The sequence below is a fragment of the Plutella xylostella genome, chromosome 15 (genome assembly GCF_932276165.1).
Source record: "Plutella xylostella chromosome 15, ilPluXylo3.1, whole genome shotgun sequence".
Taxonomy (NCBI): domain Eukaryota; kingdom Metazoa; phylum Arthropoda; class Insecta; order Lepidoptera; family Plutellidae; genus Plutella; species Plutella xylostella.
The window spans coordinates 2,823,523-2,850,022 of NC_063995.1; the positions used below are offsets into that span (position 1 = coordinate 2,823,523).

General features: G+C 38.4%; 2 protein-coding genes across 4 annotated transcripts in view; one reads left to right on the forward strand and one right to left on the reverse strand.

Annotated features, from left to right (window-relative positions):
• Positions 1 to 651: 651 nt before the first annotated feature.
• On the forward strand, positions 652 to 15,478 carry LOC105386545. 3 transcript variants are annotated; one of them, XM_011557129.3, is made up of 25 exons: positions 652 to 1,015; positions 1,256 to 1,417; positions 1,626 to 1,793; positions 2,498 to 2,757; positions 3,231 to 3,403; positions 3,712 to 3,805; positions 4,132 to 4,368; positions 4,667 to 4,922; positions 5,161 to 5,330; positions 5,679 to 5,814; positions 6,755 to 6,818; positions 7,134 to 7,385; positions 7,540 to 7,606; positions 7,997 to 8,034; positions 8,129 to 8,239; positions 8,423 to 8,820; positions 9,047 to 9,374; positions 9,519 to 10,236; positions 10,331 to 12,017; positions 12,183 to 12,323; positions 13,001 to 13,120; positions 13,650 to 13,850; positions 14,230 to 14,397; positions 14,606 to 14,693; positions 15,100 to 15,478. In XM_011557129.3, exons 1-25 carry the CDS (start codon positions 911 to 913, stop codon positions 15,366 to 15,368), a joined length of 6,411 nt encoding a protein of 2,136 aa, XP_011555431.2. In that variant the 5' UTR covers positions 652 to 910; the 3' UTR covers positions 15,369 to 15,478. The 3 variants fall into 3 exon arrangements, with proteins under 3 accessions (XP_011555431.2, XP_011555433.2, XP_011555432.2); XM_011557131.3 differs by lacking the exon at positions 14,230 to 14,397; XM_011557130.3 differs by lacking the exon at positions 12,183 to 12,323.
• Positions 15,479 to 15,851: 373 nt separating this feature from the next.
• LOC105386568 (voltage-dependent calcium channel type A subunit alpha-1) overlaps positions 15,852 to 26,500 on the reverse strand; it is a 109,155-nt gene continuing 98,506 nt past the window's right edge. Inside the window, 7 exon segments of the mRNA XM_048625967.1 lie at positions 15,852 to 19,530; positions 19,532 to 19,666; positions 21,490 to 21,599; positions 22,187 to 22,377; positions 22,857 to 22,940; positions 24,184 to 24,341; positions 24,792 to 24,910. Of these exon segments, the coding sequence (XP_048481924.1) occupies positions 19,215 to 19,530; positions 19,532 to 19,666; positions 21,490 to 21,599; positions 22,187 to 22,377; positions 22,857 to 22,940; positions 24,184 to 24,341; positions 24,792 to 24,910 (1,113 nt within the window). The 3' untranslated portion in view covers positions 15,852 to 19,214.

Below are 26,500 nucleotides of genomic sequence, written 5' to 3' on the forward strand. Positions count from 1 at the left end.
GTTTTATCCACTACTTTTTTCGATGTGGTCCGGGTCCGATTTATTTATCCACTCTGTTGATGTTGATGGACAAGGCTTACTAAATTTCCGAATAATAACTAAGCTTTGATAATGTAGTCTATGATATCAACCATAGACATTTCTGTCATAGGTTTCATAGACAATCTAAACGTCAGTCAACAAGAACAAACGTCAAAAGTGTTGTACACAGTCGATAGTTTTGCTATCGATTGTTGTATTATATTGGTATGTAATGGTTCGATTCAAATAACTTGGTAGTTCTGAAGTTGGCAGCGTTTTGTAACTTATAAAACTAACAAATTAATTTTTCATTTTCTTAAAAAATTACATGGTTTGTTTGACAAAGCACAAAAGTGTAATCGCAGCCAACTTCAGGAACTGTCAAGTTAATTGGGCCAAAAATTATAATATTTGTAAGGCTAAAAAATATTTTTGTCGATCTTGAAGAGATAACTTGAATTTTAGTCAAATCAAAATATTAGGTAGGATGTTGCCTGCGGAAAATGAGATTTTTGGAAACACTCTTTTACATACCGAAATCGTCGATTATTGCAATTTACCAAAAATCTATATTATCAAGCATCGATAGACTATCGATACTATCGTGATATCAAGTGGCCACACTGATGTCAAAACTTGGCACGCGGGTCGTAGTTGTTTGTTTTGATTTTGGAAAAATGTTGTTTGGTGTGGTTTTCCTTAGTTTCTTCGGTGTTTTCTTTCTGTAATTTCTTCAACTTATACCTATTTTCATGTTCTGAGGGTAGTTAACGTGAAAAATATAGTGTAGGTAAATTAAAATCAAGAAATTGCTGCGAACAGCCCTAAACATAATGAAACACAACAAAGTTACAACTTAGTTTTAAGTTGATAGAAATCTGCCGTCAAGATGATTATTGCCTTACAAACATTAATTTTCTTCCGTCACACTTTGGTAACGGTGTTCCACCGGTTCCTGAGACCATACTATAGAATATTTCAATTAACTTTTCCGGTAAGTAACCTTCCTATTAGTTATTTTATTTCTTTAACTCAAAATATAGGGGTACTGGAGCTTCCCGTGAGAGACGTATCAAGTTTCAAATGTACGTCCGGTGAACCCATGGTTCGTCATGAAACTACTTACTAATGTTCCTTGCCCTGGGCAGTCCGTCAACCTTTCCCTCTAGCTAACGGTAATACAATGATGGAGTTTGATAAAAATATTATTGAAAAACATACTTTCCTTTTACAGAAGCAAGAGTCTGAAGAAGAAGAAGATGGTGCTGATGAGCAGGTCTTCGCCGACTATCACAGCAAGAAGGGAGTTGTGTTCTTCCCCCCCGTGTATGTGCAGCGGTATGCCGCCGTCACTGACTGTCTTATGGAGAATGAGTGGAGTGGAAAACTACACAAGGTAAGATTTGTAGATACCATTATGTAAACACTTGGAATAAATTGATAATTTTTGCAATATGATTTAAGTTAAAGTTATTTATACTTTTGAGGCTATTAAGTTCCCAAAAACAGAACTAAATTTTAAATATTTTGGGTGTTTGTGTACATGTATACCCAGAATGATATTTTATGCAATCAAAACTTTAATTGTTGATCTTTGATTCTAGGTTGTAGAGCTTGGCTATCATGATTTGAGTTTCATGAAATATTTGAAAGAAGTGCCGGGCATACAAACTATACTAGGAGTGGACCTAGATGGCATGGCTCTACGATGTTCTTCTGACCTGCTCAGTGATGATTATCCTGATGATGGGAAGGATCCTTTAACAATTACTGTAAGTACTGTTCCTGTATAATAACTCATTATACAATAAATAAATAAATATGTGGGGACATCTCACACACGGCCATCCGACCCCAAGCTAGGCAGAACCTGTGTTATGGGTGTCGGACAGCTGATATATCTACACAAATACATAGATAGATAGATACTAAATATAAATATCAACACCCAAGACCCGAGTACAAATATCTGTCTTTAAACAAATATCTGCCCCAGCCGGGAATCGAACCCGGGACCATCGGCTCAGTAGTCAGGTCACTAACCACTACGCCATTCGGTCGTCTATACAGGAACTATTGTAATTTTTCAATTTAATATGCTTGCACTATTTTGTAAATTAGAATATCCGCCATATTCATAGAAAAGTATTAGGACATTTTAGCCAGTAAAATTGTTCTTTGATGTAGAGGGACAAAACAGTTCAATAGCTAAAACGTCCTATAACTTTTCTATGAAAAGGGGGTACATCTTTGCCGTATAAGGTGCAGGTGCACCTTTTACCTTTAAAATAGCTAGGTTTCTATATTGCAAGACTGGGTTTAGATAACATTATCAGAGCCTTATCTATTCTTGCCTTTGGTTTTCTACAAATCATTATTATTATATCTTGCTGATAGATTGATGGAAATGAGTATTTTAACAAGCTGATTAAAGCTCAAAAAATTTATCCCTTACCATTTTTTGTTCTAATTTCAGTTATTCCAAGGCAACGCAGCAGATCCAGACTACAGGCTGATCGGCTGCGACGCCGTCATCTCCATAGAGATGATAGAGCACATGCTACCCCATGACCTGGAGCGTCTCGTCCACACCGTGTTTGGCTTCATCAAGCCGTGGGTGGCCATATTCACCACACCCAATGGGGACTTCAATGAGTTGTTCCTGTCCATGGAGAAGAATGGCTTGAGGAGACTGGATCATTTCTTTGAGTGGTCTAGAGAACAGTTTAATGAGTGGTGAGTTTTGATGGATGTATTGCCAAGAAAAAATCTTGTAATATAAATAAATAAGGTACACTAGAAGGCGTAGCAGGGGGCGCAAGACGCGTACGCCAAGACGTGACTTCGAGAGCGTTAGAGAACGGAAAACTTTTGTCACGTCTTCCTTGACGTGAGAGTCGTGCATGCCATGCTAGGCCACATATTCCACATACCATATACCAGAATAAGGTTGGGGGTGAGACTAGAGTGATTGCCAAAAACACGGGACGGCTTTGGTGCGCGTCATGCCGCTCAATCGCTAAACATCTATTGCAGCTAGAACGCATTCCAAAAGAAGAAAAATACTACTTGTAATAACTCCATTCTGACTCATTATGTTATCCTCCTGATACCCACGGTACTTGTCTGAGTACCGTGGGCGGTTAGTCATAAATTTTTTTTGACGGTTGGGCGTCAGGAGGTTAACAAGACCATACAACACATTCCAGGTGCGCCAACATAGTCCTCCGCTACCCTTCATACTCTGTCAGTTGCCGGGGAGTGGGCCCGGGCCCGCCGGGGACCCGCCAGCTCGGCTGCTGCAGCCAGCTGGCGGTGTTTGTGAACAACCACTACCAGAGGCAACGGGACTTGGATGTCAACTGCCTGCAGATGGATGCTAGTGAGTTGATTTATTGCAGATTTGTGGATATTTGAGGTGCCGTGGAGAAAAGTAAAAAGCGGAGCCCTTTTATACGGTTACCTTGTGCTCCATCCATTTGTCTGTCAGGAACTTTTATCTCGGAAACGCGTTAACTAGATATTTAGTTGAAAATAAGTATTCCATGTAGTGCGGCTAAGTATTTCAGTAAAATAAAAAAAAGGTTTTCACGAAAGCATAAAGGAGAGCGAAAGATGGCGCAAGATAAGATCCAAAGTTCATTATTTAAAATTGCTTCATAAATATAACCTAAATCTCTATATTTGCAGAATCACCTGAGCAGGAGAGTTTGACGCAAATCCTCAACTGCGGCGATAGCTCAGGAAGCAGCGGAGACGCGAAGACCTGTGTAATGGCACCAACGTGAGTAGTTAACAAGCTTGCATACATAAATACATTATTGTAATAATTATTCTTACGATAAACGCTATGTTTTATAAAGCCGATTTTAGCAGAATCTTCCAAGACAAGCATCTTCGAAACCAGTAGCTTAAAGGTTCCACTCGAGAGAGCCACGCACAGGTGCTTCGCCCCCCTCTCTGAATAGAATAGAGTGTACCGAGTGCATGAGGGCTCTCGTTCATCCTTTTTTTTAAGTTAGATTGACTGTCTAGACCCCTTTTTGTTCATGGAATCCCAAAGACTCCTTTCCACTCATAATCCCATCCCTCCTTACCCATCCTTTCCAGCATGGAATCCTTCAGTGATATCATATACCGGCCATCAAGCATGACCGTCCTAGACTCAAGTTCCTCTCTATCCCAAGACAGTCTCAAGGGTTTTGACAAGACGTCACAGTGTAATTTGGACCAGGAGGTGGCGAGGAACTACCTCATGTTTGATGATGATGAGACCAAGTTTACTATACTGGTGCCGCGGAGAAGGAAAGAGTTTAAAGTGTATGAGATGGGGGATATTGTCTCGAGGTATCTGTTATCTTTGTTAAATGTTAAATAGGGTTAGTTAGAAAGTATTAAATAATTTAGTAATCTGCTAGAAACAAGGTACTTACCAGATGTTGAATGGAAGATAGGGTTTGTGCGTAGGTAGATAGGCAAAATACTTATTTATGTCTACGAGGTGTTTTGGCGATATCTTGAGTGATGTCACCCATAACACCTAATAGCTCACTCTCTCTCGTTAGGTATGAGCTTAGCCTAATTAGTTTGCCCCATCACACAGGTCCAGTTTTGGCCAGAACTAACTAGTACATTCTTATTCCAGATTAAATTGCTCGACTTATACAGTAACTAAGTTCTCCAAAACGACACGTCATTTGATGGAAAAGCACAAAAAGATACGATCTCCATCAGCCACGTCAGAAATTGTGAATGAAATCAAGTGTATCTCGGAAATGATGGAACTTCAGACTCAGAATGCGCCGGGAGCGCCGATTTGGAGCAACTACTACTGGGGTTATAATGCTCCGTACTGGAACCAGTATTACAAAGTTGTCCAAGAATATAAATATCCCTTGAAGGTATGTTAAATTATTGAAAAGATAATATGTATAGAATTTTCATACTGTTTCTTTGTATCGGATTGACTCATGGTAACGGCCGCCATGTTCCTGTTGTTTCTTTATCTACGCGTTTTATAATAACTTATATGTTCAAAGAGAACTTCAACCTAATCGTTGCTTCAAAATTCATAGCATGAGCAAAGTCAATCACATAATATTAAAAATAAACTATTTCATTTACAACTTAATTTCGCAGGCACATCAGTCCAAAGAAGAAACAATATTAGACCTGCTGAGTTTCGAAATCACGCGTCTAGTAGATAGCCAGCAGGATGATGACATGTCTGGAGAGAACAGGCTCAGGATACCGCTGAAGCGTCTGGTGGTGATCGTGAAACACATCACGGACGATGTTGACAGAATCAGGTTAGACCCCAGAATAATAACGGCTTCGCTTGAATGAGAATAATTTTATATAGTTCTTGTAAGTTTTCCCACCAGGTGGCGCGACAGATATTTGTTGACAGACAGATATTCCTTCCCGATTCTTGAATGTACTCGATACAAAGCTAGTCCTTTCGCTACAAGGCATATTTATACTCTTGTCCTTGTTTTGTTTATCATTTTATACTTTTCTCTCTTTTTCCCGCAGATCCTATGTACCATCTCAGTAACAAAATTAACTTTATCGGGCATATTTGCTCGGCAGATACGGCCGGTACATATATATACATACCTATACATATATAATGTATAATGTTCATTTGTTTTTAGGGATATTCTGGAGTGGAACGGATACCAAATAGAGGATGACTGCGTGGTCCACGAAAGAGTGCTCGATGATGGTGATGAAGATGATGATGACGATGACGATTGGACCATCACCATCAAGGACCACGAGGCGTCTGACGTAACATAGTGCTCTATTTCTGTGTAGAATAGCATTTAGTGAGACTTGGCTACAATATTAAGGGACCGATTTTATTAGGCGGCATGAACGTATAGTAAAGGAAAAATATTTTTTGATGATATCTGCATATCTTTCTAAATTTTGATATTTTCCGCTATAGAATAAACTTTTTTCGTTTTTGCAAAATATAAAAATCTCCACTAGCGCTATGTAATGCCCAAGTGCATTATGACCAAGGGCCTATTTTAAAACTTCAAAACGTGAAATTTAAGGACTGCTGGACTCAAGATTATGTAGAATAGAATAGAATAGAATATTGCTTTATTGAACACCACATAAATCACACATACAAAAAAACATACTTATAGACTAGAACTAATGTACAATAGGCGGCCTTATCGCTGAGGGCGATCTCTTACAGGCAACCTTATAGCGGAAACAAAGTGACAATTTAGAGGGCGGTGTACCAACAATAACAAAATAATAATATAACTAACTATGTACTTATTAAGTATTCGACCCGGTTTCATAAATACCATTCATTAATTTAATATTATTATTATTTAATCTAGTCCATAGAATACTTTTATGCCTGCGTTATGTTTATAAGTTTATATTAACAGACGTGCCTACCCATGTGAGTTGATAGTTTGTAAGTTATTAAAAGTGTATTTGATTTGTTTCAAATTGTAGTTTGATTCATCATCATCATCATCAGCCAACTATCCTACTCTGCTAGGGTCTTTCCTAAAAGCTTAATATAATAATAATAATAATAATAATATGTGGGGACATCTCACACACTGCCATCCGACCCCAAGCTAGGCAGAGCCTGTGTTATGGGTATCGGACAGCTGATATATCTACACAAATACATAGATAGATAGATATTAAATATAAATATAATTAAGTTTTATTAAAATTCTTGTCTTACTTTCAGTTCAATATGACTGATGTATACTCTTGTGGTTTCTCTGACGCAAGTTCATCCTTTGATATGTATGGTTAGTGTATTTTATGTTATTTACTTATCTAACCATGGCTTCAATAAATATTTTAAAAAATATATTATAATGAAAATACCTACTCTTTTGCTTCTATCGTAAAGGTTTTGGTTGCCTTAATTTGTCGTTACCGATTTTAAAAACAGGACACAAAAATATTTGTGGGTAGATGTAGAAAAGAAAAAATAATCACCAAAATTGCAGGTATGCTGTCTTGCAAAAAACAATACTATGTATAACTATAGATCGTAGTGTTTTTCCCCTGTGACTAGATCCACTATATCCCTTTTGTTTGTAAACCTTCCCCCACACCAGGTGCAAGCCTCCAACGCAGTATCTACAGGAAACTCCGTAAACTGCGCACCATGATTCCATCTACCAAGGAGGTGAATTTAGAATTGGACGCTGTCGTTTGCCGGCTGATGAAGCTAGCCATTCGATCGTCCGGTCAGCACTGCGCACCGCCGCCGCAGTGGATGCAACGCAAGCTATATGACCTGCTCACGCTGACGGAAAAGGCTATTGAGCGAAGGAGGGCACGTTTCATCAGGAACTTTGCAGGAATTGGTGAGTTTGTTTTACCACATAATATACAGGTGTTGCCAAACGTAGTACTTTACAAACGACGGCTTCATTCTTTGTATTTTTTTATTTGTGTAAGAAAGTTATTTTTGACTGCAATATTTCCATCAAGATGGTTTACCAATACTGTCTATTCTAGATCACGACGAAGAGAAATCTCGGAGTTTACTGATTATAAATAAGTATAAGGAGCAAGATACTAAAGTGTAAGAATTATCTTCATAATTTAGTTGAACGACAGAAAATAGAAAGATAATTATGAATCATTTTATCGTTGTCGCAAGACGATATCAAATAGGAAAAGTATATTCTTATTGAAACGATCCGGTAATCTCAGAACCAACGCGATCATGTGACTCTTTTCACGATAAAAAGTTACTTTATACTGCTATATACTATATACTCTTAGCTTTGTTGCATACACATAATAAGCCATTTCGTAAATTTTACTTAAATACGCTCAAACGGTATCACGTGACATATTTTATTTACAAAATGTGAAAACCAAACATTTTAAACTAAGCAGAGCGATTTCAGCTCAAAATGTTAAATTTCTAGATATTGACAAGCCTTTATTTATTTTTATTTAATTATAGGAAGCAAATAGAGGATCATTATGGATATCTAGTAACAGGTTAGTGATTCGGGCGATTTTTTTTTGTGTATATTACAATCATTACAATTGAGAATATAGAGAAGCTCTTCTAACGTTGATTTCTATTGTACAGAACACAGCCCGGTTAGTACAATAAATTATGACGAAGATAAAAGATCGTCCACGCTCACGCTCAAAGAAACAGAAAGTGAAGTTAGTGATGCCAGTAAGAAACACATACCAGGTGACTTGAGGCATTTATTGATAATTTTTTAGAGGAATATATTATTATTTACTTGAAACCAAGATAAACATCTGCCCAAACTGAAATATACCTAAACCTATTATCTTGTTCATTCAGATCGAGTATATTTATCTTATATAAAAATATACTTACATATAATTCTATACAATAATATAATTCCAGATTGCGAAGGTACTGATTTATTAGATTTTGTTGAAAGTGGAATCTACGATTCTGATAGTAAAGAAGACAAAACGGAGACATGGATTAATATAAAATCATATGCTTTGTCTCCTATCTGTAATGAAATTTTCTATAGTCCCAAAATGATAACCAGTAGAAGATTTAAAACTGGCCTGGTCAGAAAACGACTCAAAAGCAAAACAGCTATTCATAAAATTAGACGTAAAAACAGAATAAAGCATATTATTGGCAATAAACTCAAGTTTGTGAAGAGATTAACTCGGTCCTTGCCAAGTGGTCGCGAGGCGAACTCAAAAATTCCATACTCAGCAAGTGCAAATGTTATTAATGATAATCGTCAAATGTGGCGGAATTTCCGTTCTAATTATTCAAAACCGGTAAGATGATCGCTATCGCTAATAATAATATGTTAATTAACTTTTTAATGTCTTGAATTTAACTAATTTAACAACTTAGATCTTTCCTCGTAGGTACTCCCCAATACACAATACGCTGTATGTAATATCACAACTATAAATACTTGACATTTTACATTTGATACCATCTATAAGATGGAATCAAATGTTTCAGACACATTTCATTAGATTTTTTTGTTTCCAATAGATTCCACTAAGTCTAATAAACCTATGCCACCCAGAGTTATTTACTCAGAAGTACATTAAAAACTTCTGGTCTGGTCGCAAAGACCAACGCCACGTTGCTAGCATTGTACTCGCAAATGCGACTATTGAAACCGACTGCGCGACTAAAGAGAGTCAGCTGGTGAGTATCTCCATGGATGGAGGGGAAGAAATGAAGGCACTGCACAAAACCACAGTAGATGTCGATGGCGAAGTCTCCTTGCTCGCTGAAGAAAGTGTGATAAAGAACAATATAGGTGGCACACACAATTCCATTGATTGCATGTCGACGCAAACTATATATCTATGCGGTATGTTTTTGTTCGTTAATATTTTTACATATACAATGTATTTAGAATTGCTAGCTATCAGTAATCACAACCGGATGGCTAGCGCTGACAGTTTAGCTAACCACATTAACTACATATTTTCTGTAAAAAGTAATCATATTTCAGACGTAAACGAACCTAGTACCTCCAAAGGTATTCGCCGGTCAATTATAGATACGCAGTGTGGTCCAGATACAGTTATGACTAGTTATTCAAGAGAAATGCTAATGCAACGACTCAATAAAAGAACAGATTTTGGAACTTCAATGTATGATTGCAAAGATAATACTTCCTGGAATAAACTTCATACTGGAATCCACATTAAAGACTCTGTCACAGATACCCAAAGAAACAGTGAAGAATTAAACATTGAAATTCCTGTTGCTGAAAAGAAACCCCTGTTAAATTATGACGTAAATTACGTAACGGATACAAAAACTCAAAGCTCAAAAAGTTATGTTAGTACAAGTACCTTAAATGACATATGTAATAATAATGATATTATTAATTTAAAGGAATCCAAACCATCTAAAAACGATGTAAGAAACCATAACACTCAACAAAGAAATTCAAAACATTTAATTTCTATTGGTGCTCAAATACATAGTTTCACTGGCAGAAATAATTCTCATGATATTCTTTACCAAGGAACGTGGCAACAGCGTTACATATATTGTAACAAAACGAATCAACAAAAATGCACTGTAAAGTATACTAAAAAGAAGGAAAGTAAAGAAAATATACCACCCAAAACGAAGGATAAAAAAACCACCGTAGTACAAAGAAGTCGTAAAAATATAATTAAGACTGGAAAAGAGAACTGCAGTGAAGTTGAAAATATTGGGTAATTCATAACTATAATTTTATGAATATTCGTGATTAATTTTAACGTTAGTAGACACAAAAATCATCTGATAATGAGTATACTTAATTTTCAGAAATGTGAAATCGTCAAGGCCTCTTAAGAAACCGGTACTAGCTCTACCCAAAAGTATTAAGACGAATAGTGGTAGCGTGAAAGTTAAAACCTTCAAAAATGCTTCTGCTGATATATTAAAATCTTTGAAAGAAACGAAACGGTCTCTTTCAAGAATATCAAAACACGAAACGAGACCTCCAGTAGAAAACTTGACTAATGATACAGAAGTTCTAACAGGTTCTAAGGGTGTATCAATAGTTCAACCCAAAATAACAAAGGCTAAACCATTATTAACCATAAAAAGCAATAAAATTCCTGTAGATATACCCCAATTACCCTCAATTTTCCATCAAAAGCCAATCTTGGCACCAGTACCAAGTTTTTATGTGAAAAAGAATATAAGTGACGATAAAATACAAAACCTTACACCAATAAAATGTAAAAATAATGAACCCGACATTGAATATACATCAAACAGTTTAGCTAAAACATATGGATCACATCCAATAGATATTGCTGATTTGTCAAATACGGCACAGAAAAATACTTCAAATCTTGTTGTTAATCCTAAAACCGAAACTGTGCTGGATCGTACCAATAGCTCTGAGCTATCAATAAATACTTTCAAGAATGATAACACAGATCATACTGCTGCCGCTTTGAAAAAGAGTATTAGTGAAATACAAAAAGATTTACTTAATTTTAAATATGAAGGCCATCAAGAACTATTAGTATACTGCAATGAAGTTCAAAGTTTTAGTAGCGATTATCCTTCAGACTGTTCCAAAATTGAATATATGGAAGAGAAAGAAAAAAACGTAGAGAATGATTTGAACGTGCGACCTCGTTCTGCTGCTTCGTCCTGTTCAACACCAAACAGTGTTATCACGGTCCGTTCTATAAAAATTCATAAGCCAATAAGTGCAGTGAATCTTGTCGATTATGACAAGTCCGTGAAAGATGAGCATGGTGAAATTTTGAACGCAACATCCGAAAACAAACAGAAGTCAAAAGAATTCGAAAGCAAAATAGTTGAAAATGAAAACTCCGAAAATATACAAAATAATATGAATCCTTACCACAAATGCACAGAGGAGCAGGTATTAGTTGCCCAGGTGACATCTGAATCACCTGTGATTCCGATTCAACCTAAAGACAATTTTATTGTAAATATTCCTTCACTTTCTATCTCGAGAGAAAATGACAAGACTATTATTAGCAACGAAAATGAGTCACTCTCAACAAATAATTCGCTAGTTGCATGTTATAAGAAAACCATAGAAAATAACAGCTCTAAAGATAACGATAGCAAGTCAGACACTTGTAAAGACATAATAAAGGGATCTAACAATAGTAAGCCTGATTGCTTTGTCGAACTAGTTACAGAAGTACGAAAATGGATTGATGAAAGTCTGAATTTTATCGGTGGCAAAAATACCTTCCTTAAAGAGGGTAGTCCTGAAGAATCAGTGTTAGACGATACATTTGGTTTGAATACTGCATTTAGTGAGATATCTACGAATGAACCAGATGGAACATCTACGCTGACTGAAACAGATTGTCTGTCGTACCGATCTATTCATTCTATATCTTCATACTCCGACGCATATTTTGGTGATAATGAGCTCAACAGTGTAGGGACACTCAAAGTTGAAGATAGCTCGGTAACTGGTATATTCGAGAGGCAAAAACGGGTGACCTTACAAGTGAGTTTCATAGAATTGGTATATTTGTAGTAACAGCGCAATTTAGATTCAAGTATTACAGTGTTAAAATTCTTGAAATAGTGCTTCAGATGGCCACAGCTAGTTCTTGTTAAATACGATATTCTTAGAATACATAACTGTATTATAGTCTAGTGACAATTCCAGACAAGCTCTGGACCTATACCGATGCAGGGATTGAGTGGTTTCTCAGTAAATCGATCGCCAGTGGCTGGTAAAGGTGTCGATGGATGTAATTACCTGGATTCGCAAACTGGAATTTTTACTGTGCCGCCTATGAGACAAGCTGTAAGTTTTTTTGTTTTTTTTTGCATGGAACACTAAGGGCTGATTTTTCAATGGTCATATAAGTGTTATCTGAAGAATAAAATTGTTGCTGTCATTGTCACAAACATTCAGATGTGACAGCAACAATTTTATTCCTAAAGCTGGGTCTACGCTAGACGAACAGAGCACGAGCGGAGCACGAGCCGAACACAATTCGTATACTGTGGACCGACCTACAAGCCTCGAACGAGCGCGCTGCGAACATTTCGTTCGTGCTCGGCTGCGTTCCGCCTGTTTTTTGACGAACACAAAGGGTTTTGCTTCGCAGTGATGACAGTGATCGTTGTAGGTTCGTTGTATGTCCACACTTGACACCGTGAACGACGAAAGCGGAATGGCTCCGCTCGTGCTCCGTGCTCTGTTCGTCTAGCGCAGACCCAGCTTAACAGTTGTATTTTCTATTTTGTATTGTACTCTCCAAAGATGATTCCTGTGACTGTTTATATTGTTTGAAACTGAATTACTTAAGACACGTTTAAAATTCTTACAACTTTTTCTTCGATTCTGAAATAAGCTTTATCTTCTCCTCCTTCCTAGCCTTGTCCTTATTTAGGGTTTATATAGTTCCTAATTATATACCAACATAACTATGAAGATGACGCACGGTTTTTTTGCATATATTTTTTTTGTATTTTCAGGCATCAGAAGAAGTGTTTGTGTCTGGCAGATCATCGGACAGCTACGCATCTTGCACGCTCGATGAAGACGTAGTGATACCTGACTGGCTGTTCGCCATCATTGCAAATAACGATGGGAACGTAAGTTTATCATATACTTTCTTACTTTTTATATTGTGTCAGTATATCGGGTTTATCGGCCAGCTGTAGGTACCTATAGTGTTGTATCTATCAACTTACTCAAATAGAACCATCTGCAAACAAACGAAAGTTCCAATCCAATCCACATATGTCAGGAAATGCCCACTATACAGCTACCTACACAATCTCTTTCTAATTACACTTGCGAATCATGAAACACGAACAAAATGGCGACCATCTTACATTTATGAACGAATGAATGTTTAGAGTGGATTCATCTTTGCCTCTACAAAAACCAATAGCGTAGGTGCGGTTGTCACACAAACCACCCGCGCCTACTCTGCCTTACTAAGGAGTCCCATAAATCTTCTGCGCATTGATCATCACGACCCATCGTGTTCCCCCTGCTGGGACACAGGTCTCCTTCCAATGAAGCAAGGGTTTTAGCCCTATCTCACCACGCTGCCCTAGTGAGGGTTGGTGGACATTGATCAAGTAACGTTATCCCTACTGAACCCGTTTTTTTCAGGAACCACTACCCTTCGAGATCCCAATAGACCTACTCGAAGACGGGATCCTGGACGTGAACGGGAACATTCTGGAGCCAGGAGTGGGGATCGCGGCGGGCGCCGGCGACGGCCGCGGCATCCACAGCGACCAGCACGACAGCTCGGGACAGGGGACCAGTCTTGATTCCACTAGCACTGATTCCTCTGGACCGCATAGTGAGGTAAGGATTGATACTTCGACCATTTAAGCTAGCCAGTTGGAGAGATTTTTCCACGTGTTAATCCGGCCAATCGCGTGAGATCGACGCAGATTGGCCGTCAAGAGAACGGTAGGCCGTTAACCGTCGAACGTGACTTTTTGTGATTACATAACTTACATAGCATAGGTTTCTGCTTCGGAATTGATCTAAGCTTTTGTCGGCTTTTTAGAGCCAAACCTGATAGGGAATATGCATTAACCCATTGAAAGCATTCCTTTCAGCAGAACTTTTTTATTCAAAGCAATTCTGAATCCTTTTTTTTAACTGTTGAAATAATCTGACTTGCAAAGAAATATTAAAATACCTAATCGTAATGCGTATTCCCTATTCTGGTCCGCAGATCGGGGAGAGCTCCTCGTCTTCATCATCCATGTCCAGCACCGTCATCATCCAAGGGCCGGGGGCTGGTGATGGGACTGACGTGCTCAGTGATGACAGTAGCGATGGTGATGATGATGATGACAGCGGCTCTAGTAGTAGCCGCACTAGTGCGGAAAATAGGCATCAGGTTAGTTTAAAAAAACATTTGGACATGTAGCATGACTCTTATGACGTTAGATCCTCAGTGACGTTTTTAATTTTGACACGATTTTGACAGTTTTAAACATTTTATATATATACCAATGTCACATGTCAAATAATTAATTAACTCAGATGATTTGCACAGAGTTTGTGGTAATGTCCCTTTTACAATATGTTTTATTTAAATTTTACAGACGATTCTAATTGATGCCGCGCGGTTCTCTGCGCGTTACGGTGTCCTTCCTGACAATGGCTCATCGGGATCCTACAGAACTATAGACGGTGGGTTTTTTAAATACTATCTAATGGTTTGCATAGTACCTTATATTATGCGTCTGGGAAGTCATGGGAAATCAGTAACTGACCACAACTGTCCGGTTTATCCTTTCACCACGGTGAGATATCCTAGTCCAGCTGTAGTTTTTGTCACCGACACGCTTAAAAGAGGAATAGGATCCTTTCAACATAATCATAATCAGCCCGAAGTCGTCCACTGCTGGATATAGGGCGCTCCCAAGCAGCGCCACAACACTCTGTCTTCGTCTTTCCTCATCCAGCCACCACCAGCCTGACCTGTCTAAGGTCATCGGTCCAGCAGGCTGGAGGGAGTCCCACGCTACGATTGCTTGCTTGTGGTTCATCTAGTTACATCATCATCATGTAATCTACGTAATGTCTTAATTTTCAGACGAAGACGCTTTCGCGATTCGTGGCCACCACCTCTCTCCGCGCCCCCGTTCAGAGGGCAGCGACAGTGACGCAGACGTCAGCTCTCTGGCCACCGACACCAGCCACGAGGCACGGGCCCACTCTGACCCGGAGCAGCAGACCCGCCGGAGGAACCCATCTGACCCGCCGGCAGCCCCGGCTGACCCAACTGACACGCTCGGCGCTGATAATGACCCGTCTGACCGCCGCTCTGACGTCCGGAACCAAATGCAAGACGAAACTTCGTAGATGCGTCGTGATATTGTGAGTCAAAATTTCTTGTGATATTTTTAGTCTGAAGTGACTGGTGAATTGGTACATAAAAAATAGTTTGTTTAAAAAACTAGCATTTTTATGCCGAAGTATTAGGTATGTTGTGTCTGAATTTGAATAAATTGTAAAAGTTTTGAATTTATGGTTTTTCATGCTGAGTTGCTTTCGTCGTTGTTATTGCAAAATGTTCCATGTCATCGAAAATCGATTTGTGGTTTTATCTTTATAATCATAATTTTCAATCAGTTCAAAGGTCAAAACCTGAAATCTACCTTGGATGACATAGAACATTTTGCAATAACAGCGACGTTATACGTTCGGGTTAGCAGAGGAAATTTAATTTCCTAGCCCTTGTAAATATTGATACCGAAGTATCTTTCTTCAGAATAACTTACCGTTTCATTAAATTTTGCATTATATTTCTAAAAGGGTCTCTTAAAATAATATAAAACGACAAAGATCGAGGAAATGTCTTTTTTGCATTTATTCATATTGTACAATCTTATAATATGATTCATTCTGCAAAATTTTACAGGCGAGCAAGAATTCATATATAAAACAGTAGCTCTTCGTATTGTACATAACCATTTTATCCAGTATAGGGTGAAAACATGCGTATAGTTTTAGGATAATAAATTACTTAAATACTAACTTTAAGTTTGGTTCTTTATATCAATACAATATCAATAGGATGCACTATCCTGTAAAGTTATCGGAACGTACCAAAAACATACTATGGTGCACTCTTTTAGCCGATGAACTTCCGATGCTAGTTTTTTTATAATTAATTAATTATAATTTATATAAAATACGATCGTCTCGAAGCGAATTCATAAAGACAATACAAGGCAGGCATAATTAATGTCACATCACGGCACAGGTACACGTCATCTACATACCAAGCTACACATCCGATATTTTCAGCGGACTTGAGGTGGCTAGGACTCTTTACTCTAGGCTCATTCTCATCTCATGTTAATTCAAATCCTATAACAAACGTACAGAAGTCTGTTTTTTCATCACAGATACTAAATTGGCAGATCAAGAACGGTCGATTGTCCCGCCAATAGAACGGTACGTCACTTAATCGCGGGAGAATCGACAGTTGATGAAACGTTCAGAATCTGACAGTTTATCATCTGAAATAAAAAAAACAGACTATAGAGTCCGCAATTGCTCTAGTTACAAGAACGCATCTTACTGCATCAAACTAAAGAATCCTAAACCGAGTCTGGGACACAAACGGTGGTGACGTCAGCAGATGCCAAGTTCAGTCTACGCAAACCTGATCGAGGCACTCGTCTATGATACCGTAAAATTATTACAATTTAGTTAGTAAAAATTCATGCAAAATTATTTACTCTTATTGCCACGCAGGCGGTGAGGTATTCAACCATTCACTCTTACGACCAACATGAATGATTGAACGCATTACTGACGTGAATTATAAAATGTAAGAACTTGAAATGCCACTTATATTATGTAGTAGTTAAGGTAACTATTACGATGAATACGTTATATTTGTTATTACTTTAAGGCAGTGAAACTCCCAACTCAAATTCAAGGACAGTTGGGGACGAGATTACCTAGCTAATATTAACTAGTGACGTATGTCTAGTTTTCACAAGCGACCTCTACACAACAGTCGCGTATATTTTACAATATTTACAAATTGTCTTAAACGTAATGTTGAAACGGGAATTACAATGACGAAAGCGGACGCACTCCCGACCTCGCCAGGCTTCCCTCAGGGACATGTCTTGACCCTGCATTATTGGTAGCAATATTCAAAATTACTATTTTATGAATTTTACGTTAGAAAAGCTGATAACAATGTTTATTATAAGTATTTATTTATGCTTTGTTACTACATGATATTATTATGAAATAGAAAATCTATGTCTAACTGACCGTCAGATATTATTGTGTGCAGCGAAGACATATCCCGAAACAAGCTTGACTAGTCACTTCAGCTATAGAAAGTCCATCGGCAAAACTGGACATCCTGTCACCTCGCTAGTATAGGTACAAATGACAGAACGGAAATACTCATACATCTATACAATAACAATATAAATACTCTTTGTGAGTAAATCTTGACAAATAATAAAACTACATAGAAGAAATCTAACACTCTGAGATCAAGAATAACAAGTTATTAGTGGAACACGCATTGCTTCTATAAATTACATTAAAACTTAATTTCTTTATAATATCATCTCTTAACATAATTATATTATGATTTCAATTAACAATAAGTAATCCAGTAAACACACATCGCAATTAACTTTCTAGCAAATGTCATTATTTATTTTCTGTCGCTAGTGACTAAGTTCTACACGTCATCGCTTTAAAATATCACACAAACGTCCATAAACTGGGAATAAATCTTTGAGGGAAGAAATGCGCGCTCCAACACAGTGTAGATATATCGCTAGTAATCAACTATAACATACATAAAATATAAAAAGAAACGAAACACACTTAAAAGCTATACAACCAGACCTGTCCTTCGCAACGTACAACAACAATCAAAACGTGAGAGGAGCTTCCGACTTCGACTATAGGTACGATTTAGAGAAATGAACGACTATGCAATCACACAGTTCTAATAATAAAATTCTCAATTTTTTTATGTTATCACAGAAAATCATGTATTTACAAATTGTTGTTCTATAGTGTCGTAACCTACAGCATGCTTCAACGAAATGTCCCTTGGCGCTCCAGCGTCCGCCATCGCTTCGAGTATTGTATTTGCTTTCCAATTATTTATTACGAGTACATTATTTGAACACATATTTGAGAAACACAGTTAGATTTATTATCACATGCCCCTTGGTATTAAAATTAATGTTCGTTTATTTATACATCAGCCTGTAGGTACCTGAACCCGTTTTTCGTTTCGTCAGTTTATGATTTATGCCAATTGTGAATCATGTGGGACTTAAATGGAACGTCGGTTCTCCTTATTGGAATAGTTTAAAAAATTAAAAGCAAATACACTAATCGATCAAGTAACATTTTCTAACGTGTGATGGATTATAATGACAATGGCGTAACATACAAAATGGAAATTTAATACGACGATCATCGGATACAAGGTATAGCTACACACTGTTTAAAAACATTTGTGCCCGGTACTAGCTGCTCAAAAGGGTTGCACTTTATTTTATTTACTTTACTTCTACGAAAAATTCACAACTTCTATTTTATTATAACGTGAAAACTAATTCACAATATTAAATACGGTTCATTCGTAGAACAGGCACACGCTAGAAAAGCTACACAAGTCACGCACTCAACCGGACACGAAATCTTTTTAAACAGTATCTTTATCAATTTAACAATTTATGTAATGCAGAAATATATTTTCAAGTTCACATACAATTCATTTACTATTAATTGTATTTAAATTTAAATATGTAACGTATAAAGCACTTTGGGGAAGGACAGCAAATTCAATAAAAAATGTTTATTTATTTAGTATATATTAACTAAGTAAAAATTATTTGCTTATTAATATATTACACACTAGTTAGAATTACGTTTTCGACGATGAATTGCTAGTGTTGTCCCAATGTCTAACGTAGTGGGGCGGGCGGGCCGCGCGCGGGCCTGGGCGCCGCCCTGCGCCCCGCCCGCCCCGGTAGCCATATTATGTGGTGCAAATTTAATATAGAAAGTTTACTTTTTATAATACAGACTAATAATTTTCTTTTATGTAAAAATTCTAGCGCAAACGAGCTGTCTGGCACTGTTACATTACTTCGAATACCTTAACCGTAATATAAATTAAAGAGTAAAATTTTAGCGAATTAAAAATTAAATTTTCCAAAAGTTTGTAAATACTAGAATTTGGATGCCGGTCGCGTGCGGTGGCATCCAAAATCCTGAGCAAGGTCGTCGTCTATGTACAGGGGGTGGTGGGTGGGTGAATGAGTGGTACAAAAGGGGGGAGGGAGGGGTTGTCGCGACTCGCTTGTCGCGCGCGAGTGGCTCAGTAGGTGTGGTGCGGTGCGGGCGGGGCGGGCGGCGCGCGCAGGTCCCGCGAGGAGCGCGCGCGGGGGCGCCGCTAGCACCAGTCGTCGTCGTCGGAGTCTGAGTGGCGGGGGCGCGGCTTGTAGCCGTTGGGCAGGCGCGGCGCGGGCGAGGGCAGCGCGCGCGCCTGGCCGCGGCCCAGCGCCAGCGCCGCCTCGTAGCTCAGCGGCGCCGCGCCCTCGCCCCCCGCGCCCGCCGCGCCGCCCCCGCGCCCGCTGTCGTACCCTCGGCCGCGTCTGTCGATGCCGTTCAACTTTTTAAACCCAACTGCGGAAGGACTTCGACCGAGTCGCAGGTTCTGCTTGCATGCTGTTACACAAACTAGCATACGATTTGTTGCAGAGCGATAAGGTCACAAGAAGATTTTTAATGTGGATGCCATTAGCACTAATGTAAGGAAGAGCCGTGTAAGTAATGTATCAATTTAGATATGCAATGAATATTGGGCCTCTATTCCGTATATAATATAGCTATTACTAGTTTTTAGTTTGTGTCTGCTCTACATTAGATTCTGCCCTACATTAGTTATATTCTGCTCTACATTCATTATTTTCTTATCTAAATTAGATAGATTCTGCTCTACATTCTTTATTTTTTGCTCTACATTCAGTGTATTCGTTTCTACATTTCTTATTTTCTGCTCTACATTCATGGTAACGGTCTCTACATGCTTTATTTTCTGCTCTACATTCGTTGTAATCGGTCTCTACATTCGGAATTTTCTGCTCTACATTCGTTGTAATCGGTCTCTACATTCGGAATTTTCTGCTCTACATTTAATTTATTCGTCTCTACATTCTTTTTTTCTGCTCTGCATTCATTGTAAATGTCTCTACATTCGTTATTTTCTGCTCTACATTCATTGTAAATGTCTAAATGTCTCTACATTCGTTATTTTCTACTCTAAATTCAGTGTATTCATCTCTACATTCGTAATTTTCTGCTCTACATTCAGTGTATCGTCTCTACATTCCTTTTTTCCTGCTCTACATTAGTTATTATTTTGCTGTACAGTTGGATTCTGCTTTATTAATTATATTCAGCTCTACATTACTTAGTTTCTGCTCTGCATTAGTTAGTTTCTACAGGGGTGTTGCACTAAGCCGAATCCTATTTACGTGTGCTGAATGTTATGTGTGAAATCTTTTTCTTCCTGATTTAATTTTCGGGTTTAGACTTAAAATGTTGCACACGTAGGTGTATACCCTTTTTGCAACACCGTATAGAATAGAATTGGTTATTTGTATCCTCAACGTTAGTTAGTTTCTGCAGTACATTAGTTAGATTCTGGTCTATATTAGTTAGATAGTGATCTACATTACTAAGTTTCTGCGCTACTATATTTAGTTTCTAGAATAGAATCATTTATTTTCATGCTCTACATTAGTTAGTTTCATGAGGGTTATCGAGAAGTCAAAACAAAGTAATTCGGGTAAAAATTCAAAACCATTTGACCTACAATAACTACAATCTTTCTATTGAAAGGCAAAATTTATTTTTTATGCTATTTTTTTGAATAATATCATAAGTTCTATTTTAAGAATGACCTGATCAACTGAACCCTTTTCGGATTACAATACCTATCACTTAAAAAATAGCTTTTCCTACTAAGTTTCTCTCTCTATCTCTACTTTATTCCTCATGTGACCTTCAAAACTCTATAAAACACCGGCTTTGGCTCTCGGACGAATCACTATTCGTTGCATCTCTAGTATCAATAATATTAGAATTCTTAAATATTGAGATGATGTTCTGACTGAATTACAATATATTTCAGATGTGTAGTGTCGTTCTTGTGTCTAGCGTCACATATCAGTTTGTAGGTCTCGAAGAAATTTTATGTAGAACTACGTGGAACTACTAGGAACAATGGGTCAGCCCGCTCCATACTCTACTAATAGAGGTTTTGTCTGGGGTATCGACAAAACTTTTCACTATTACGCTACTGGCGAGCTCTGCCGAATAGGACCTCTCTTGTATTCGCTTCGTCTCGTGTAGTTTTGTCGAGAGTCTGGAGCGCGCTTTGTGAACCCTTTCTTTAATATGCAAAATGGTATACCTTTCTCTAGATCTATAGTCTCGGTGTATCAGTCTTTCAACTTCTCGGCCGTACTCGTACTCGTCGTGTAGAGGCTCCACTGCTTCTCGAACTGTGTGCCTTAACGACAACTGAAATAAAGAACATTATTGCTTGAATTAGTCTAGCCATTTTACTATTTTATCCGCAAGGTAGTGATAATGTAAAATTCAAATATCTCTAATGGTGGTAGTCTGAAAAATAGAGTTTAAATTTGATGGCATCAAGATCAAAAGGTATCGATCATAGTGACCTAGAGGTCGAGAGGGGCTAAACTAAGTTTAATGATTCCTTTTCTATTGGCCCGCGACATTTAGGTTTGCAAATCATGCAACAAACTTTCAGTTGCATGCCGATGACATAGCTGTATAATGTAGTCTGCAAACATGATGAAATTTGGAGTTTTATCTGACTTGTCCTAAGTCCCTAAAATAAACGACACGTTGTTGCTTTCATCCTATACCTCTAATGTCTCTATAAAATAACATAATAAGTGCCAATTTCACCATTCTCGGTTATCTAACCGACAGGGATTGATTTATAAATTAAACGCCATCTTCATATAAAATTAATGACAGATGTGTCAAAAGTTAACCATTACTCCCTGGTTATGCTCTAACAGAGAATGGTGAAATTGGCACTAAAGGTTTTAATACTACAGTAGTAAAAATATACTTACGTGCGACGGGCTATGTGTGAGTTTGGTCTGCGGGTAGGCGCCCTGCTTGACCTGCAGCGTGGACGGCTTGGTGGGCGTCGGCGGCAGCTGCCTCCCCCGCCCGCGCCTCGCGCCCTCTCGCTCCCACGACCGCTCGCGCCACTCCCGCCACTCCCTCTCCCTCTCCCTCTCACCACCTATCGGGGCCCAAACTGTCTCTTGAATATTAACAACGTTCCACCAGCCGTCGGGAAAAAAAAACAATCGGATGACAAAACAAAACGGGGTAACGTACATCCTGTTTCGCGAACAGATGTGCAAACAATTTTCTTATGCTACGCTCCACACGTCCCGTCTACGCGTCCCATTCATTCGTCCGCTCGCTCGATTTTGTAGCTTTTTCGTGTCGCGTCTACATTGGTTCGGTGTAGCAAAGGGTCTAATAGAACTCCAATAAGCGTTCCAATTTCGAATGCAATTCAGACCGTTTGCTTTACATTTTCAATTTGGAATTTCTGTTTTCATAATGGAACATTCTCAACTATCTCTGGTAAGCGTTAAAAGTGATACAGATTCAAATTAGGATGGATAACATCACGTTTGGACGCTCGCGTCCTGTGCTTTATTTAGATGTGAGGGTAGTGTGGATGGTGTAGTGTGTGTGTGGACGACGAGTGGCGAGTGCGCTCACCGTAGGTGTGGTGTGGCGGGCTGGGCGAGCGCGAGGGCAGGCTCAGGCTGGTCGTCGGGTGCGTCGCCCTCCACTCCTTCCCTGCTGTCAGGAATACCTTCATGTACCTTCCACCACTCGACTAAAGCCCTACGCCCCGCTAAATTCTTTACTCACAAGGCGACTCTAAAAGTTTTCTGTGTCTGTTCAAAATGGCTACAACATGTTCGGGTACCAAAATAAAAGTATGTGATAATTTTTACTAATTAATTTTTAATAATGTTGTCGGCATCTTGATTAAACGGTAGATTGATTAAAGAAAACAAAGTTGGATTTTAACAGCTATGTTCGATTGTGGCGCTTGCGTTTACAATAATAGTTGCAGCTGGCATGTATTTGAGGTGAAGCGTTTTGCATGCTGCATGATAGTATTTACAACTGGATCGCTGCGCATGCGCTATGGCTCCGTCTCGTAGAGAGCTTGTAATGAAGCGTTGTCGTATGAGTGCAAACAAGAGCGGCAGCTCGACCCAGCGCCGAGAGTAGCATGCAGCAGGCAAAATAATCTCAAAATAATCATACAAAACTTATATTTAATCGTCACTGTGGCCAATTATGACTTTTACACTTTTTCTTAGAAGATAATGAGGCTTGATCTTCAATGTAACATCAATGATCTTAAGTCTATAAGTGTAGGTATAAGTATATGTGGCCTGATGATGTCAGTATATCGTCAATAGTTTGATAGCATATAAAATAGCAGTTGGTATATCGTTAGCTAATCTTTACTACTAGATAAAGATGTAACAAATCTAGCTTCGTGAAATGTTGGATATGATCTATTGTAACAAACAGTTAAACTAGATTCTAGTTCCAAAGACTTTATTAGTCAGTAGCACAACTGCTTCGCTCACTCTTAACTTATAACTACGAACTACAAAAACATGAAAAACTACGACTACTATTTGCTAGCCTTTCGATCTTCTCACAAAACTTTCAGAGTACCTTCATGAGAAGAAAAATGTTTGCAAAACTGTTTTTTTTTCAACTCGATTCAAGTAACTAGGTATCAAACAAAGTAAGGTAAGGTAGGTTAATGTTGATAAGAAAAATGTTTGTAAAAAAACCAAATGAAAAACACTACAGGAACAAAAACGTTAGAGGCGTATTGTAGCTCGTTAAAAAGCTAGACTTAAATGTGATTTTACTCAAGACATGGTGGTATATTACAGAACTCTTTAGCGGTACACTACGTTGAAAAATAGCTTATCGCTTACGCTAGCTAGTGGGATAAGTAGATTCCTTCGTTTGTCGTTAGCTAGTTTTTTTTAGAATGAGGTAGTCTTACCATGGGGGTGATATTGGTGCGGGGGCCGGTGGTGTGACCTTTGATATCGACCGTGTTCGTGCTTCACTATCTCGACGACGTTGCTAACTGTGTCTGAGAAGCCGATATCATGGTGGTACCCACCGTAGTGTCCTCGCCGACGCGGGCTCGGCGTCCGTCTGAAAATAGTTTCAGGAATGTGGTCACTAAAATGTAAGGAAAGCGGTTCAAAGAGATTCGCACCAATGCAGAAGTTAGGAAGTTTGTTAGTGTCAGATTGGTCAATGCTCATGCTTTTGAACTCATGCTATTTCACGTAATGCATCGTTTGATGGTATGGTTAGCATATTATAACGCTCATTTACTAGTAAATATAATGTTATGTTGAAATTATTCCGATTGTTAGTTTATGTAATGAGCGTGTTATTTTGGTAAAACGTCTGCCATTGTTAGTAATGTCAGTGTTTACATTTGTGTCGACATACCATCTGCTACTACTACGACTTGCAGTTCAATTTCTTCCTCGATGTCACTATAATTAAACAAAATTAAACAAAACGAACATAAAACCAAAAGAAAATAAAATTTGTGAACTAAGGAAGGTAAAATTTTCTTTGTTGGATGTTTACCTTAAACTAGACGATCGTCCGTGGTGTCCATTTTGGTAGGCGTGTTGCGCCGCCAATCGGCCATCGTCCAGAGACTCCATAGACGCATGTTGAGACCCAACGTCTTGTAATTCCAATACCTACAATACAAACAAACATTACAAATCTCGCCAACCAACTACATACTAAACAGTTATTACCATGAGAAGACCGTATTTACAACTTACTGTCCCATATTTACAAAAGTCCATAGTTGCAAAAGATTTGTTAGTGACGTCCATATACATACATGCGTTTAGTGCAACTCTGCTTTCATGCAAACCGTGCGTTTTTGGTACTCACCCTTCGTTAGATATATTATGTGATTGCTAAAGTACATGCTTTATTACATAGCCAACTACTTCAACATGCTTTGTTACTATCACATGTTTTGTGTAATGTCGTTATGTATGATCTGTTATGTATGTTTATGTTTCAGTATAAGCGACGACTACTTTACCCTCTATGGCTATGCGTTTACTATCCCTATTTTGTAATTGTAAACTATTCTAGTCTGACTTTATGTCTGTTAAGCAAATGTTATGTAAATATACTTAAAAATCTTTACCAAATTATCAACAACCATCTGTAAACTTTAAATTGTTACTATTAATATTCATGGACTAAGTAAAAGGTTAGTAGATTACTTAATCATCTCTCTGGAAATGTCTAAACCGGGCCTAAGCCCCTATTGGTTTTACCGTAACTGACAACACAATGTTAGCTAATTATAATAAAAGGACCTACTAAATTAGTTAAAAGTCATTATTACAACATCAAACATTATTCTGGCAATGTCTATGTTATCACTAGCTCGACACATTTAGACATCAACTTATTCTAATCCTCAAACAAAGAATACAACATCAACAATCTATGACATCATTACTAAAGGGTACACCCAATTAGCTTTTTTAAGGATCACAAAATCAGTATTGCAGAAAATATATTCATCTATATATTTCGCCAATTGTTCATAAAAGCCTAAGATAAATAACAGATTTATCTATCGCGTCGTTTTATGCGCTTAACCAATGAGCTACAATTTTGATATATTTTGCTTTCTGCTAATGATTTTGGTGGGAACATTGATAGCACTTGACAATAGCCACCGTGAACCAACGGTTATGATCTGCAACCTTCTCAGTAATCACCTTTTTATTGCCCCTGCAACAAGAGAAACGCCGTTATTGTAACAGTTAAATCATCAACATCAGCCAACTACCTATGGTCCACTACTGAACATACAGTTCTCCCAAAGATCTCCACAGTTCTCTGTTTTTGGCCTTTCTCATTCAATCTAAAGTTTATGAACATAATATCGGTATCAGCCAATGCCCATCCTCTACTCGACATAGGCCCCTCCAAAAAATCGTTAAGACGCTTTTTCGCTCATCCAAATGCATGTCTAAGTTTATGGTCAAGTCAAATATTTAACTAATAAACTTTGAAAGTTCGTACTCACTTGAAAGACCTTCGTCCGCTGTGTTGCCGCCTGGCCAGGTTGGCCAGCGTGTGGTCGTCAGGGTGGGGCTCCGGCGGCACCAGCGGGCCCTCGTGGCTCAGCGAGCCGGCGCGCGACCCCGCCGGGCCCAGCCCCGCAGCCACGTCCAGCAGGCAGTTAAAGAACGACGCCTTCTGCACCACGCATCCAGTTACATAACCCCCCCACACACGCGCATGCTCATGTC

What these genes read in the sequence shown, in the direction of transcription:
- LOC105386545 (XM_011557129.3), top strand. Translation starts at nt 911, where the DNA reads ATGATTATTGCCTTACAAACATTAATTTTCTTCCGTCACACTTTGGTA. An exon ending in AGAGAACAGTTTAATGAGTG is followed by an intron (nt 2,758 to 3,230) that starts GTGAGTTTTGAT and finishes AACACATTCCAG; the next exon opens with GTGCGCCAACATAGTCCTCC. An exon ending in GTGCGGAAAATAGGCATCAG is followed by an intron (nt 14,398 to 14,605) that starts GTTAGTTTAAAA and finishes TAAATTTTACAG; the next exon opens with ACGATTCTAATTGATGCCGC.